Genomic DNA, 18,238 nt, shown 5'->3' on the forward strand with positions numbered 1-18,238 from the left:
AGACAAAACTTCACTTGTTAATTTAGCATTTTTTATGCGTACCCAGTACACACACACACACACACACACACTCTAACAATCTCCAATTACAGGCACAAGGGCGCAGATACACCTACCGTGGAGCTCCCCAAGGGATGGGACACTACATAATATTAAACACACAGAGTTTATGTGGGAGTGACATCACAAAAATGTGTACACTGCGTAGAAAGTCTCCAAAAATGAATACTAAAGCACATCTTTATTTTGTAATTAAACAATTAAAATTCACAAGTAAACTATATTTTTTTCAAATTTATACCTAGACAACTATTTGTCAATTGAAATTAAATATATCCACAAAATATGTATAACAGCATTTATTTCACATGATAGAATGAAATTTTTCTTAAGACTAAAACAAGACTTCTTAAAGGATAACTAGCATATTTATAATGGGAGATGCTGGTATTCTGTCAAATGTTAGCATATCATATTAATGGTAAGAGCTTTCATTTTACCAAAATGAGGACACGTAAGACTCTTTAAAGCATACAGTAGTTGCAGTGACAAACTCAATTTTTCACATTGTCCAGTGTTGATCAAATTCAAGTTTATGTTTCAAATAAACATCCTGGGTGTTCAACCTAGACAACAGGTTTTTGGATTAGGTTTAGCTCAGGAGCATTTGTACAAATTCATAGGCAAAAACGTACTTACGGGAAGAGTATTTTTTAACACATTTTAATGGAAAGATTTTAATAGAATTGGGCAAAAAATAAAGGAGCTATTCAACTCTGGGAGATGATCTACGTACACATTCATAGTCAATCACTGAGCAGTATGAAACCCAACTGAAATCGGATACATGTAAAGCTGCAGCAGAAAATACAAACTTATTACCATAAGTGATTTGTGATTAAATACTGCCACCAATGATTGTGAATATGATCCAGATAAGATTTTCCCCCTTTGTATTTACATATATAGTATAGCACCTGTTACAGAAAAACACGTTAGAATAGTTTTGCCAAATTTTCTAGTTAAAACTAGACCACTGATAAGTGAGTTACCTGAAATAAAGTTACAGCTACATAATAGGAAAGTAAAGCCTAGTTCTTCTTACTTTTAAAGATGTTATGGATTGTTATTATGGAGCATTAATATATTAGATAATTGCACTGGGCTATTTGTGGATATATTCTAATTAATAAACAGAACAAAACAGCTTAATGTAAACTGTATTAATCCCTTCACAGATGTTTTCAGACTGCCTAGGAGTAAATGGGTTACAACTTTAAAAAAATTATTGTGCATTATCTACTTATGTTATTTATCAAAACTCAAAATAATTTATAACAGGTACAAAAAAGAAATATTTGATTTCCACGTTATTTACTGTTAAAATAATGCTAAGCAGAAATACTTACAGTAAACATAGCTTATTTGTACCTAGCTCAGAGAGAACACAGATTAATTCAAAAGTACCCTGTAGTTTGTTTGCACCTTATTTGAGTGCCAGACTTTAATTATAACACAGTAAACCAGATTAAGACTTATTTGATAGTGTTGGAAACATTAAGTTAGCCGAAAACTGAAGTGTTTGTACCAGGATGCGATCCAAATCAACTCCGTACATAAATCAGTTAAGCATCTCTCTCCAAGCCCACAATAATTTATTTTGTCCAATAATTCAGTCAGTAGTAAGCATGAGATAAAGTGCTACTATTTGAAATTCAAGAAACTTAGAAAAAATGAACTTTAAAATACTAAATCTTGCTAAATATGAAATAATGAAAGAAGCAAAAGTTATCAGCCAAAGTCTGTGAAGCAAAAGCTAATGAGGAGGAATACATAAAATGATGTATTTTGGTTATTTTATTCTCTTTCAACACTTACCATGCCCCCCCCTTAAAAAAAATAGCCAGAACATTTTATTTTGAGGGGATAAAGCATCAACATATCCATGAAGTCATGCGTTAAAAGAAGACCATGATTCATTCCTCTCCAACTTCTCTCAACTCAAATCATGGGTGAAATTCACCATCCTGCAAAGACTCATCTTAAGGCCTATGCACCAGTTAAACCCCGATGTTGGAAAAATCCTCTCAAGTGTCGCATAGGCCTGTACAAGCTCTGTGTAGGGGTGAATTTAACACATTTCATCTCGCTAGCCACCTCTTCTGTGTAAGCAATTACCCAAAAATTTCAGCTTTGGTTTTTAACTATAGTACGATAATATAGGTAATAAGTTTATTAAAGCAAATAAGTCACTTTCCTCTCCTAGCACCTTCCCTATAGCCATTAATATTCTTCTCTTTGAAATTTCAACAAATGAAATGAGACCCTCCCTCACACAATGGATATATTTATTGTATTTTGGCACTGAACCCCAGCTATGATCTCACACTTACTATTTTTCTATTTTAAAATAAAGGCTTTACTTGCTTTAAAGGAAAGATAGTTATTGAAATTAGCAAGTTACAGGTAAGTGGACATCACTGTTCTGATGCAATATAATGCATATAAAACCAGTGACCTGAAATTTATGTTGCATGAGAGATTATATTTGGTCACAGGTGACTGTACGGGATAAAATTCCTGTCACTTATACAGTTTTCAGTAAGCAACATTTTAATGTGAGACCAGAATACTAAACTCCCTCCCCAGAACCAAGCCATTGGGCACCTACTGAGCAGGTCCGCTGGCTCTCTGACAACACATGCTAAAGATGAAGCACAGGGAAATACATATCTCAGAACTGGAAGGGACCTCACAGTAGGACCTACCACCATCCCTGACTTTTTTCCCCTCATGAAAGCTTATGCTCCAAAAAATCTGTTAGTCTATAAGGTGCCAGAGGACTTCTAATTGGAGGTTTGTGTATGTTGGGTACATATACTTCACTGACCTACAGGCCACAGCCTTGCAAAGTTCCTTTACTATTGAACACCACCTATACTTCGTACATACGATGATAGCTGCAATACCAGGAAATTCTGCTCAACCGGATGCAGGGGGGTTCAGCATTTTCCTGCATCACCTTCTCTACTTTCTGTTTCCCTGCATGGGGAAGCCGAGCAGTTCAGCTGCCTTTTGGCTTTCCTTTGAGATTTGCAAAGTTACTGCTGATTCTCAATGGGAAGGTGACAACCGCATGGTTCCATAGCAGATCTTTCTCTCGGTTTCTAAACTGATTTTTGAATGTTTTTATGATCAAGCATGGAAGAATGACTAAGAGGCTATCGCTTCCCCCCACCCCCCCAAAAAATGCTGTTGCAGAAGGAGACAAATTACAATAATTTCACATTGTAATTTGGGGATACCTTGAAGAAATATGACCTAATGCTGAGTGCAGTTGGATGAATAATCAAGAATTTTGTTACTAGTGACTGGGGCAGAATATTTTGGAATATAAGGAGCATAAAGGTTGTACATTTTATTGCTTAAGAATAACATATTTAAACACTGAATACCCTGAAACGCAATAATAACCGAAAGCTAATAAACCACATTTAGTTGGCTTACCTAAAGTGGCTTCTCAGTGATTGGCTGACACCTGTGTAATACTTCATAAATTTACCTATATATTACTTCATATTTAGCAAAAGCAAAAAGTCATGCCCTTTCCCTCCGAACACTCAAAAAATTAAAGATCCCAAAATCTTCATGTAAAGAAAACCCTTCAGCAAAGACACTCGAAATAAAAAAATGGCAACTGCAGTTTTGAATCATGAAGCCAACTCCCCACCCACCCCCAATTTGTAGCATTATACATTGGCACAAACTGTCATCATATTGCTGTTATTTACAACAAAAGCCACTTGATTTAAAACAAAACAAAACAAAACAGAAAAAAACCCTGCATTAGAATCATGGAAGTGTTGCAATTTTTTTTTTTACATTTTTTCCTTTTCTTCCTTTCCCCACCTCTACTTTAAACAAAACTGTATGAAAATAATTATCCATAAAATCCAGTCATAACACAAACCTCTTATAGGTTATTATGTCAAAGATACATTCATGTTTTGTACAGCATGAAACAAGTTATTCTTCTTTTTAATTTTGAAGCGAATGAGACAGACCATCATAACCCAAAGTAAAGCATTTAGCAGTTTGCAGACATAGAAAAATATTTTAAGGCCATTCATACCACAACAGGCAGAAACTACTACTTTTTTTTTTCCCCCAAACTAATGTTCCGTGGTGCAATAAGGCTTTGATGCTTTCGAGCGCTGCCCAACAAAGTCTTAATTAACACCATATACGTGCCTTCAGGGATGCCAAAAACTCCCAACACTTGTCTGTAAACTGGTTGCCCTAATTTCAGCGAATACATGGATACTTTGGATTTTTTTCCCCATCCATAACTGGTTAGTACACTAAAGCAGTAAGTCAATGCAGTTGAAGACTTCTAAGAAGCCTTATGTACTTGTCTCTATATGAAATCCATACAAAAAACAGGCAATAATATATTCCATCAATTGTGGTATAAATGGATCTTGCAAACTCAAACTGCTTTGGCACTATTATATAAGAATATTTAAATATGTAAAATACCATTATTACACTATGTTGCTATAAATTCTCTATTCCTGCTTTCCCTCCATAAAAGTATGAAAAACAGCAACGTCTCTATTTTCACGTACAACTTGGCTATGAACATAAAATGTTAATATAATAAAATGTATATTTTAAAATTAAATTTTTAAATGTTAAGTGCTTTGTTAAATTAGCCTTCGAGCTAGCCAATATTATGGCTCAAAGTGCTGTCATATGGAAGTCAGCGCTTGAAAATTTTCTTAAGTACTACAGGATAGGGTAACAATTTTGATGCAGAGAGTTTAAAACAAAACTAAGATTATAGCCAGTATATTATTTTTATAACTCTCTAATTCAAATAAAAAATGTTTCTTTTGGACAGCCATCAAAACAGGAACAGCTACTTTTGGCTTACTATCCAAACGTGTTTTATCACTTACATGCGGGCATCTAAATATGAGATAACGTCATGTAATTTCATATTCTGTTGATTAGAAACAGACTATCGAGCAGAGAGGTTTTTTTTTTTTGTTTTTTTTTTTAAAAGTACTTCCATGTAAAATGTCTACATATAACCCCAGGTGTCAAAACAACAGCCTATACCTCTAATCTCTGTTACCTGAGTGATGCAACAGTAAAATCTCTGAAACTGCATCAAAAGGCTCCAATCCGACAATGCGCTGAGCGCCTTGCCCTGAGGTACTGAGCACAAAACAGGATTACACCAGATATAGCAGATACAGATGGTGAGCCTACCGACTGGAAGATATAAACTGGAGGAGAATGGTTCTTGTCAGTCCATTTCAATTAATAAATCCTCACTTTAAATTTGGGTAAAATTACAATGTTTCCCCCATCAACTTCTCTAGGAAACAAGGTATGTTGTCAGTTCCTTGGCATTAGCAGTCAGATTATGCTTAACTTTAAAATAAAATTAATCTGTTCACAGAGGGATAATATTGAACTAAATATCAATTCTAGAAACAGACATAGCAGAATTTCTTTGTAAATAAGGGCTACAGCCCAGCTAATATTATGTTCTTTTAATTTCTAAAAATATTTAAAACTGTATGTCTCTTCTATTTGGTATCATGGTTCTTGGTGTTTACAAAATTCATAAACCAGGACCTCAACTAACCTGAATTCATTTTTTTTTTTAAATATTTTATAACCGTGGTCTCTTCTACATGGCCATAGAAGATACTGTATTAAATATAAGAATTTTACAATATTTAAACTTTCTCAGTCTAGAACTTTATATCTTTAATTCTACATTTCATATAGCTAATTAATAAAACCGAACAGATAATTTTCAGGAAACCAATAAAACAAACTTCTTAAATATTGGGCATGTAAAGTTATGTTTCTGGAGGATAGTCAAAAAAGTGACTGAACCTCTACTTGCTATATATCAAGCTTGACACCTTGTGTAGCAACTGGCTTCTCCCAAACTGGAAAAGATACCGAAAAGGGACAAAATATACATATGCTTACAATGAGCTCAGATACTGTATCAAACAGACAAACTGCTCATTACAAAATACATTAATGACTTAAATAAAAAACAACACACACAAAATGGAACAATTTAATTTTATACAAGGATAACAGAAAAAATTACTGGGGTCATAAAGAGATTAAAATAAAATTTTGGGACATTTTGACTGTATTTTATTACTTACTTTAATAGTAATAATAATAATTAAAAAGTCCAGTACGAACATGGCTTGAAATCAACCAATGAGGCCTTAGAAAAATAACTGGTTATCAGCTAACAGAAAGAAATTAATCAGACTTGGTGGTAAGTTTAAGTTTATGTATCAATGCCATTAAAACCTTATAATCTAATTAAATGAGACAGATTTTCTCAATGATAGGGTAAAATGAGTTCTAACAACCTACCAGATGTTCATTACCAATTACTAGCAGTTTACAAATGGGAAGGAATGTGTTTGGCTTTCCATAGAATTTCACAGCAGCAAATAATGCTCACACATTAAGTAGGCAGAGGTGCATTTGTTACCCACAGTAGCATGCAGGTATTTGCATAAGGAAAAAGGGGAATGGTATTTTCTGACCCCTTGAAGTACCATTTTCTAAGCACCAAGGGCCATGTTTTAAAATATGAACCCATTAAAATAAACATGACAGGATAATATCTGCCCCACAGGGTCATCATGAGTGCCTTTTCATTAGACATACACTTTAAGTCTCAAGGCACTTAAGGGGTTAACACGCAAAGCATGCACTAGTTTCCATTACATAATGTTAAGTCACATGATTTGGAATACTACAGTGTTATGACACAGAAAGAAGTTGTGCCATTAATTCAGAGAAATGCTGTTGATATTTTACAAGATGCTGGTAAGCAGACATTATGCAGCTACTGCTGGGTTAACACAGATTCCAGCTTTCCTCTAATAACCAACTGGTCTCTAAGGCCACGTCTACACGTGCACGCTACTTCGAAGTAGCGGCGCCAACTTTGAAATAGCGCCCGTCACGGCTACACGTGTTGGACGCTATTTCGAAGTTGAAATCGACGTTAGGCGGCGAGACATCGAAGTTGCTAACCCCATGAGGGAATGGGAATAGCGCCCTACTTCGAAGTTGAACGTCGAAGTAGGGCACATGTAGACGATCCGCGTCCCGCAACATCGAAATAGTGGGGTCCGCCATGGTGGCCATCAGCTGAGGGGTTGAGAGACACTCTCTCTCCAGCCCCTGCGGGGCTCTATGGTCACCGTGTGCAGCAGCCCTTAGCCCAGGGCTTCTGGCTGCTGCTGCTGCAGCGGGGGATCCATGCTGCATGCACAGGGTCTGCAACCAGCTGTCGGCTCTGTGGATCTTGTGTTGTTTAGTGCAACTGTCTGGCAGGGGCCCTTTAAGGGAGCGGCTTGCTGTTGAGTCCGCCCTGTGACCCTGTCTGCAGCTGTGCCTGGCACCCTTATTTCGATGTGTGCTACTTTGGCGTGTAGACGTTCCCTCGCAGCACCTATTTCAATGTGGTGCTGCCCAACGTCGAAGTTGAACGTCGACATTGCCAGCCCTGGAGGACGAGTAGACGTTATTCATCGAAATAGACTATTTCGATGTCACTACATTGAAATAAGCTATTTCGATGTGCATGTAGCGTGCACGTGTAGACGTAGCCTAAGAGGGGTGAGGAGCAAAGTGTGCTGCATCAGTAGGCAGTGTCTCCCTATCTAATATTGGCAATATTGCTGATGTTTTAAGAAATAAAAAATGAAGATCCATACACAGTACATAAAATCTAGCACTGGGAGAGACGATGGCTTAGTCTAGGTTTTTGTTTTGTTTTTATAAGATGCAGTTGTATACCAGAGTGAAATAATTCCAAGCCTTGTTTGTAGTAGTTCAACCAGAAGGGGAGTATATGGCACTACAAAGAGATCTCAAAAGTTACCCTGAACACACACAGTTCATTCAATTTATGGTTCGTCCAGAGCAAAGCATGAAAATAATAAAGTCTTCAAACACATGTAAGTAATAGAGTTTTAGAAATTGATTTTTGTTTGAACATAAAGTGCAACAGTGCTGAAGTTATCCAAGTCCTTTGTCACTTCTCCATTGTTCTCTGATGCCATTTCCTGCAAGCAGAGTTATGGCACAATGAATGGTGCCAGTTTATTACAGAGCACAGGATACTTCAATATGAATCCTAGCCCTTTTGCTCTTATTTATGCAGCGATGTCTTTAAAGGTTTAACAAATCCTCCTTCGTATACCTTCAAAATAGCTTCACAAACAAATCTGTATTGACTCTGAAAAGAAAGTTGACTAAGTTAATTGAAAAACAAAAAAGTTATTCATGTAGAGTGTGCTCAGACAAACAAAACTATAGGAAAGTTATCCTAAGGCCTTGTTCAGTAGCAAAGCAAAAGATGGAATACATGGTATTTAATCAAAGAAAAAAAATGATATTCACAAACTTTACAATAATTCATATAACTTATAACTGATTCAGGGACTCACTCCAACACTATGGTTTAAGCAATTAAGGTCTATCTACCTCTAGAAGCTTAAGAAACAGTGTACCAAAACCACGTGTGTTTTGTCCCCTTCACATTAATTTTGACATCAGTTACTCACATCTCAAAACTTCTAAAATGACAAACCAACACTATATAACATTTATGTTTGAATGTTGACTTCGTAATTTTTAAAGCATTTGGTTTTCAACTAAAGCAGTTCTTGAGATATGAGTTAGTAAAACTAGATCTCAACAATAAAGCACAACAATGCTCCAGCAAAGTGCCACAGATACAAATGGATTGCTGTACAACAATATATACTACTGAAAAGGCAGTATTTCTAACTTTGCAATGAGTTAAATCACTTTTATCTAGTCCTGATTGTCAAATGAATGACAGATCTTAAACGTGAGTCACCTGGATTTTGAAATTAATTATTATATCATTACATGTGCATCGGCACAGTTACATTTAACTATATCAGTATAAATATTTTTCCATTTTTTGTTTCAAGGTTTTGCTACAAAATTGACTCCTCAGTTCATTTCACTTATGATGTGAAAGGCATGCATACAGCATGGTTCCACCTTGCAGAAAGTGTGTGTATCAATCTGGAATTGCAAAGTTAGGAGAGAAATAGTCCAAGGAAACACGATGACTTGAGTTTATGCTTTCCCAGAGGAAAACACTGAGGCTATTTCTACACTTGTCCTGAACACTGAAGGTGGCATGGTAATCAGGCTGCTGGGAGACTACTAATGAAATGCTGTGATGAATATGCAGCACTTCATTAGGCTAATTCTCCCCACAGCACTATCCAAGTGTCAAACTTCAAAGTGCCGGCATACTGTGCAGCTGCAGGGATGTCAAAGTGCCTTTACTACCTAATTTTGGCAGGTAAAGGCACTTCAAGTGCCCGCAGCTACACGGCATGCCAGCACTTCAAAGTCTGACACTTTGAAGTTGCCCAGGGGAGGCGGGGGAATTAGCCTAATGAAGTGCTGCTTATTGATTCCAGCACTAAATTAGTAATCTCCCAGCAGCCTGATTACCATACCCCTTCGAAGTTCAGGGCACATGTAGACATAGCCTGAATCTTGTTTAGTCTGTTACACTGCTGACATAATAGTTAAAATACGCATTTCACTGAAATTTTGCTTTATGTCTATTAAGGTCAACTACAAGTAACTTCCAGACAGAGCTTACATCTGACTCCAAGACAAATCAAAGCTCTCAGATTCTCAACCTACTCCAAACAAAACTACCTTGAAATAGAATTAAGGTGGAGAATACAGATCAGTAATTTAGGCTAGAATACATTACCGTATGTTGCAATTATCCCCAAACTAAGCATTATAAATCTAGGAAAAACAAACACGCTAAGATATGAAGAGAGACAATTAAGGCATCAAAACAACCTTATGACAGATGTCCTCTCAAGGTACTACAAAGTACCTTATGATCCCAGATTAGATTAAAGTGCTTTTTAAAAAACAGCTTAGATTTCCTATTGCATCAGTGAATGGCAGAGTTAAAGCTGTTTTTCGTATTGCTAGAGCAGAACTGCACAGCTGGATTCTCTCTTCCAGCTTCCCTGTAATTCACAAACTCTCTCATTGTTTTCACTCTCCCTTCCCACACCTCTAGTTCACCTTCTTACTCTCTTTTTTTTTTTTTTTGAGTAGTTCTGGTGTAGAAGATAACTTCTGCCAAGAAATATTTAGAATTTGTGATTTGACATTTATTTTCATTACTGAAAGGCTGTTTCTTTCAGCAGCAGCTGTTGCAGAGAAACTCATGAAGAATCTCACACCTTCAAAGTGCCAGAAATACCTTATTGTTCTCAACAGACCAAAGGCACAGATAAATTAGTTAAGTAATTTTAAATTAAGCTGCCCTCTTTCAAAACATCCAGCACTTACCTTACTGTTTTCAGAAAGAGTGAAGCCACTGTGTATTGTGAAACTACTTTTCTACAATTATGATACTTACTGGTGTTTGAATCATCATGGCCCTTTGATCTCTCATTATTCTCACAATATCTAATGGATAAACAGGCTGATTGCACTCAATGAGACACATCGCTGTTTCCATAGTAATAAGAACACCGGTCCGTCCAATCCCAGCACTGGAAGAGAAAAATGTGGCATTTCATTATCCACCTTCAAACTCTCTCTTTTTAAAAATCAATATGTTCCTAAAATATAAAAAGAATACATTTTAATATTAAAATCTTCAATACCTAAATCGTACCCAAGAGAGATTTATGATTATTTCAACTGAGAAAGGTTACTGATGATATTATAAGAGCACTGTTTGTGAGTAACACTGTCTCTGTCCTTCCTAGAATATAGCAACCCAGTGGAAATTTTTTAAAGCATCTGATGGTTTACTTGCCCTTTTGAGTAAGTTTGCATTTTTCATTCTCCACACATTTCTTTGTTCTCCTATAATATGAACTCCGAAGAATTTCATTATACTTTGCTGCAATGCAACTGAACAATCTGTGTTTAGGGGTTCCCAAGTCCCCAACTGCTGGACGCTGCTCAGCTCACCACAAGAGCTCAAAAACCCTGCACTGTACAGAGGATGTTCTCTCCAAATTATTTATTTTGAAAGGATTTTCAGCCTAATGAGATCCTTCTTTCTTCACCCCCAGTAAATGGCCTATTTCAGAATAGTCAAGCAGAGAGGAGTGCTTCAGTGTACAATACCCCATTAGAAGTTTTTACTGAATGACTTCTGTCCCATCTTCCACATTAGGGAAAAACCAACCCCAACTAGCTTTACTGTTATATATGATAACTGAACAGGTGCATTCCATGATTAAGCCTGTGAAATTGGCATGCTTGGGTAACTGTGATGCTAAAATTAACACCACACTGCTGTTTCTACAGACAAAAATTTGGAACAGAGGCAAGAGCAGCTCCTGCTGCTGGATAACCTGCAGTCTTGAAAACCAGCAGCTGCAGAGGACAAATTTCGGCTGGTCAGAGCAGATGTCTAAAAATCTATGACTACACTGTACAGTATAATAGTAACAGAGAGGAAGCCGTGCTAGTCTATACACTATCAAAACAAAAAGCAGTCAAGTAGCACTTTAAAGACTAGCAAAATGGTTTATTAGGTGAGCTTTCGTGGGACAGACCCACCTCTTCAGACCATAGCCAGACCAGAACAGACTCAATATTTAAGGCACAGAGAACCAAAAACAGTAAGCAAGGAGGACAAATCAGAAAAACAATCAAGGTGAGCAAATCAGAGCGTGGAGGGCTGTGGGGGGGAAGGTCAAGAATTAGATTGAGCACTTGGCTCAATCTAATTCTTGACCTCCCCCCCAGCCCTCCACTCTCTGATTTGCTCACCTTGATTATCTTTTTCTGATTTGTCCTCCTTGCTTACTGTTTTTGGTTCTCTGTGCCTTAAATATTGAGTCTGTTCTGGTCTGGCTATGGTCTGAAGAGGTGGGTCTGTCCCACGAAAGCTCACCTAATAAACCATTTTGCTAGTCTTTAAAGCGCTACTTGACAGCTTTTTGTACAGAAGAAGCAGCCCTGTGGCACCTTATAGATTAAGTTATTTTGGAGCATAAGCTTTCGTGGGCAAAGACCCACTTCATCACATATGTGAGTGGAGGTGGGGGGAAGGAGTTTTCAGAGGAGTATTTAAAGAGGAGAGTCCCAGTAAAAGGGAGGGCCAGAGCTGAGAAGGTCTATTCAGTCAGGGTGGAAATGGCCCATTATCAGTAGTAGACATCAAGAGAGGAGAAAAAATAAGTCAGATCAGTCAGGGGGGACGTGGCCCATTGTCAGATTCTAATGTGGAGGTGTGAACTTCCAGAGAAGAGAAACTGCTTTTGTAAGGGGCCAGCCACTCCCAGTTTCTGTTTAATCCTTGGTTGATGCAGTCAAATTTGCAGATGAATTGCAGCTCAGAGATTTCTCTCTCCATTTCATTTTTAAAATTTTTTTGTTGTAGGACTGTTACTTTTAAATCTGTAACTGAGTGTCCAGGCAGACTGAAGTGTTCTCCTACAGGTTTAAGTATGTTGCCGTTCTTGATGTCCGATTTATGTCCATTCATTCTTTTACGCAGAGACTGTCCAGTTTGGTCAAGGTAAATTGCAGTGGGGGACGCTGCTGGCACATGATGGCATGTATTATATCAGTAGATGACAAACATTTACAAGACCTTTACCAAGCTTTCCTCAAACTACAATATCCACCTAAGCAAGAGAAGAAACAGACTGACAGAGTCAGACGTGCACCCAGAAGCCACCTGCTACAAGACAGGCCTCACAAGGAAAACAAGAGAACACCACTGGCCATCACATACAGCCCCCAGCTAATGCCTCTCCAAGGTATCACCAGTTATCTGCAGCCCATCCTGGACAATGATCCTCCACTCTCACAGATCTTGGGAGGGAGGCCTGTCCTTGCCTACAGACAGCCTGCCAACCTTAAACAAATTCTCACCAGGAACTATAGACCACAACACAGTAACTCTAAACCTGGAACCAATCCCTGCAACAAAACCTCACTGCCAGCTCTGCTCACATATCTACACCAGCGATATCATCACAGGACCTAATATCAACGATACCATCAGGGGCTCCTTTACCTGCACGTTTACTAACATATGCCATCATGTGCCAGCAATGCCCCACTGCAATTTACATTGTCCAAACTGGACAGTCTCTACGTAAAAGTATAAATGGACATAAATCAGACATCAGGAACGGCAACATACTTAAACTTGTAGGAGAACACTTCAATCTGCCTGGACACTCAGTTACAGATTTAAAATTAGCTGTCCTACAAAAAAATTTCAAAAATAAAATGGAGAGAGAAATCTCTGAGCTGCAATTCATCTGCACAGTTGACTGCATCAACCAAGGATTAAACAGAGACTGGGAGTGGCTGGCCCCTTACAGAAGCAATTTCTCTTCTCTGGAAGTTCATACCTCCACATTAGAATCTGACAATGGGCCACACCCCCCTGACTGATCTGACTTATTTTTTCTCCTCTCTTGATGTATACTACTGATAATGGGCCATTTCCACCCTGACTGAACAGATCTCAGCTCTGGCCCTCCCCTTTACTGAGATGTTAGCGCCCGGTGGCTTCCCCCCCGCGACGTGGTAGCCAATTGACGTGCGGGCGAGCCGGGGCCAGAACCCAGGGTCCTTGAGCAAGGGGGAATCCCACCACCCACTGGCAGGAGGAGTAATGCAGTCACCAAAGGGCAATGGAACTCCACCTAAAGTCCGCCCACCCCCTAGCAGGGAGGCACCCAGTCAGAGAGAGAAGACGACAACACTGGTTTAAAGTATAACTAACAAGAAATTTATTAGCACAAAGAACAACAGGCAAAAACACAACAGCAACAGTAAAACAAGCACATAAACTAGTTCATACTATCATTAACTCTATGCCTAACTATACTTTAACTTACAAATATAACTGTGTAGTCCATCCTGGGTATTTGTGATACTGTATTTATTGTTCCGCAAAGGAAGATATATTCGTTAAAAAGAGGGAAGTGGAAGGAGGGAAGGGGAATCTGGACCGGGGCGCTACTCCCGGTCCAAGCAGCTGGTGGCGGAGGTCGCTGGGTTCTTTGCCCTTTGACGACCTCCCAAGCCCAACCTTCTCCCAGGACCGTTAGCCCACTCGGGAGAATTAATAAGGAAGGGTAAAGGAAAGAAGGAGAAGTTATAGGTAGCTTCTTATCATTAAACTAATTGCTATTATTATTATTATTATTATTCATCTGTATTGATTGTTTAACATTGAAAACTGGTAAAACTATGAACGGTATTTAACTATACTTAAATAATATTTAACTATAACTAACACTAGCTGTACCGCTTTTAATCAAGTGTGGCAGGCTTAATAGGTCTGGCCTTGCAGGGTCGGACCCCCAGGCGTTACCCTCCCCCCGTCAAGAGACGGCACAGTAGGGGCCGCGTTTCCCCTACTCCCCTATGAGGGGCTCTCGTGCCCACCAAGTGTCTATAAGTTCTTAGTGTAGTGTTTAAGGCCCGGCTGAGCCCTAGGCCTAATCAATTTACGTGTCCGGCGAATGCAATGTCCAGTCTGTTATACGGGTCACAATAGGTAAGATGTCCAGTCCGGTAGAACAGTCAGTTGACCCCAGCACGCACGCAGCTTGTGGGCGATGAAGGGGCCTGGAGGAGCGGTGATGACGGTGGGCCTCCAGTTTCCTTACCGGGCACGCAGTACCCGTGGCCTGAGCCACGGGCCAGTTTGCCACCCGGTGAGTATGCCTGGAGACCCACTTGCCGCGCCTTGATGCAAGCGCGGTGCTGGGGTTCATAGTGGCGCTGCTTCACAGCTGATTGCCTCCCTTTAGAAGAGACTGCAGCTGCTGTGATTGGCCCGTGAGCAGCGTCTCCAAAGGTGAGGGCTGCAGTGATTCGCTCTGCTTGGATCCACACCCTCTTTTAGCTCTCAGGCAGAGCTCCAGCAATTCCCTCAAGCTCCGGAACAGAGCCACCTAGAGGGCAATTGCTGAAGTGATTTCAGCTCAAGGGAAAGCCACCAGAGTGGCTGCCCAGTGATTTCAGCTCAGGGCAGAGCCACTAGAGTGGTTGCCCAGTGATTTTAGCTTAGGGCAGACCCCTGCCCAGCTCCCAGGCTGATCCACCCAGAGGGCGGCTGCCACTGTGATTTCACAGCTCAGCTCTGAGGCAGAGCCACCCAGAGGGCGGCTGCCACAGTGATTTCACAGCTCTGGCTCTGGCCTCCAAAACTGAGGACACCTACTGGTCAACGCTGCTCTGCATGGGGTTTGCAGAGTTCTTGCTTGCAGTCCCTCAAGGCTCCTTCTCTCGTCCCACTGTCCAATGTCCTCCAATGAGCTGAGGGCTCCAGATTCATAGGCAGTTTTCATGATTATTTATGAGATAATTACCATATTCATGATTTGTGTCACAGTCTTCAATCAGGTCCCCCTCTCGGCCAAAGGTTCTGGAAGCTTGCTGAAGCCTGCTCCCTTTGGCCAATCAGAGGACTCCGTTTGAATCCTAGCTTCATGGATTCAGTTACCAGGGAAGCTAACTGTCTCAAAATGGCCGTTGATGGGGCCACAAAATGGCGGCCTATAGGATTTTTAGATTCTCCATGTCCCTGTATTGATTTTACCTCAGCCAGAGGCTTGTTTCCCCTGACACACGGGGGCGATTATGTCCTAGAGATAAAAATCCCCGACATGAGACACCCCTCTTTAAATTCTCTTCTGGACAACCCCACCCCCACTCCGGCACCTCATGCATCTGGTGAAGTGGGTCTTTGGCCATGAAAGCTTATGCTCCAAAATATCTGTTAGTCTATAAGGAGCCACAGGACTTCTTGTTGTTCTTGAAGATACAGACTAACACAGCTACATCTCTGATACTATTCAGTATGTTGCTTACACAATCACTGAGACTTTTTTAATGACCTGGTCATATAGCAGGGCATCAGAAGTGAATTTCTGGCCAAGATAACAATTCATAGTGTTGGAAAACAGAAGATGAAGAGCCAGATTCTGTGTTCTAACTTTCTACTGCTCAGGTGACATAACATGTTCCTATATTGTTGGAGCTGACTTGCAGGCAGCATCAGGGATGGCACGCCACTCTTGGTCTTGGCAATCCATTCCTGCACTGAACTGTGCTCTTAAAGGAGCTGAGAAGTACCACGGAGTGTTGATTTGTAAAAACAATGTTATATTAATCTAGCACATTGAAGCATGAGTCTTCCTGCTTCTGTGAAGAAATAGCATATTTTGTCAGCCCTAGTGCAACGAATATCACAAGAAGGATATTATTAACATCCTTGAACATGCTGAAAACTGTTTTATTAATGAAACATATTTGGCAGAGATTATAAATGGGAAATGTGATAACCAAAATTTGGTGACAAAATGTCTGAAGCCTCCAACTAGGAATCTCTACTCTAAAAGGTAAGCATTAGCAATATTCTGCTTGAGCACACCCAAGGGCTCTAGGAACGCATATACATAAAAAACTTAGCATCAATAAATTTTAATAAAAGGGAATCTAAAACGTGGTAGAACAGTGAGAGGTCTTACAAAAAGGGTATTTAAATTAAAAACAAAGAGGCCTGTGTGTGTGCGCATGCGCGCACATGTACAGTTTTCCAGAGTTAGGAAACCTCAGAGAACATCTAAAATCAATGGAATTTAGTTTTGAGCACAATAAACATGTTAAATTGAAATGTTTCATGTTAAAAAAAATTACAAGGAAATACACAGTTTGTACAGTAGGGAAATCAGTGTTTTCCATTTGTCAGCATTATCAGAAAACCATATTTCTATCATCATGTGCATCTTAACTGACAAAATTTGAAGGTGTTTCAGTCTAAAGTGAAAACGTTCACTTTTAAGCAAACGGAATTTTATAAATACACACGAATAAAGAAATCATAGTTTACCTTACAACAGTTTTATGTTTAAATATTTTTTTTTATTAAAATGGTCTACAAAACATTGGTAGGTTCCTTTATAATTCAGTCCTGAAGATGGCGTCAAAGGTTATCATATAATGTAGCGAATAGACCTTTATCACTGGGGTAAATGTGTTTAAAAAAACTGCTCAACAAAGAGAAGCTAGAGATACTCAGCATTAGTATGCCTAATGTTCCAAATATCAAGATAGATATAAACTGTACCAAGATTTACTGCATCCTTCATTAGAAAGAATAAAATTATTTTAGAAAATTAGAAAGAAATGTATCCAACCCTAATGCAGAATGATGAACCATTATAATTCAGGTTAAAATTCACTTTCAATTCCCCCTATGTTAATTCTGTTTGATTAAACAGAGAAAGAGGATGTTAGTTACTTTGTGCAATATGGATGGTTCTTCACGATGTATGTTCCTATGGACACTTCGCTGCAGTTGTGCTTGCATCCCTGTACTGCTGTTAACTTGGGAGGCAGTGGCTGTCTGGCCTGCATATGCATTGCCCCCTTTAATCTTCTTCCACAATGGCTAATGAGCAATGCACAGATAAACACCCTCAGCTGCTTCCCTACCAGAGAGTCTCTGACAAGAACCGCTAAGTAGAAGGGAGAAGGGTGTGACATGCAGCACTCTCAGTAACAGAGATGTCAATGAACCAGTTATTGCAAAAGGTGACCATCTTTTTCTTTTTCAAGTACTCTCCCTGTGGGTGCTCCACTGCGACTCCAAGCAATATCCCTAATGGGAGGTTGGGGCTTCAGAATCAAGGTGTGTTACGAAGGATAATACCATGGAGCTAAAAACAGTGCTGGAAGCAGAGTCCCCCCAGTAACCATAAGGCGTTCTACGAAGGTGTGTGCAGATGTGCAGGCTGCTTCCCTACAGATTTCCAAGATAGACATTCTTAAGGAACATGATAGAAAAGGAAATGAACTTGTTGAGTGCTTGTGGTTTCAGAGGCAGTTACTATGTTGCAAATCTGGTGGCAGTGTCTGATACAGCTGGAGACCCTGGAAGTCTCTGGAAGCCCCACTATTAGACTTTTCCACAATGGAAAGTAAAAGCATAGGAAATTACCAAAAGGTCTTTGTCCTGTCCAGGTAAAAGGCCAGGGCTCTCCTAATGTATAGCCTCCCTTTTATCATGGTGAGGCTTTGGCTGCATCCACACTATAAATTTTTTGGGAAAATCCACCCCTTTTTTGAAAAAACATGCAGAACCTCTACACAC

At 39.4% G+C, this 18,238-nt stretch overlaps 1 protein-coding gene across 1 annotated transcript in view; it reads right to left on the reverse strand.

The window, feature by feature from the left end:
* Positions 1–218: 218 nt before the first annotated feature.
* PTPN4 (protein tyrosine phosphatase non-receptor type 4) overlaps positions 219–18,238 on the reverse strand; it is a 167,384-nt gene continuing 149,364 nt past the window's right edge. The window contains exons 26-27 of the mRNA XM_075001253.1: positions 10,508–10,643; positions 219–8,305 (exon numbers count right to left, since the gene is read on the reverse strand). Coding sequence (XP_074857354.1) covers positions 8,219–8,305; positions 10,508–10,643 — 223 coding nt within the window. The 3' untranslated portion in view covers positions 219–8,218. The remainder of the gene's footprint in view (positions 8,306–10,507; positions 10,644–18,238) is intronic.

The sequence above is a fragment of the Carettochelys insculpta genome, chromosome 8 (assembly GCF_033958435.1).
Source record: "Carettochelys insculpta isolate YL-2023 chromosome 8, ASM3395843v1, whole genome shotgun sequence".
NCBI classification, from domain to species: domain Eukaryota; kingdom Metazoa; phylum Chordata; order Testudines; family Carettochelyidae; genus Carettochelys; species Carettochelys insculpta.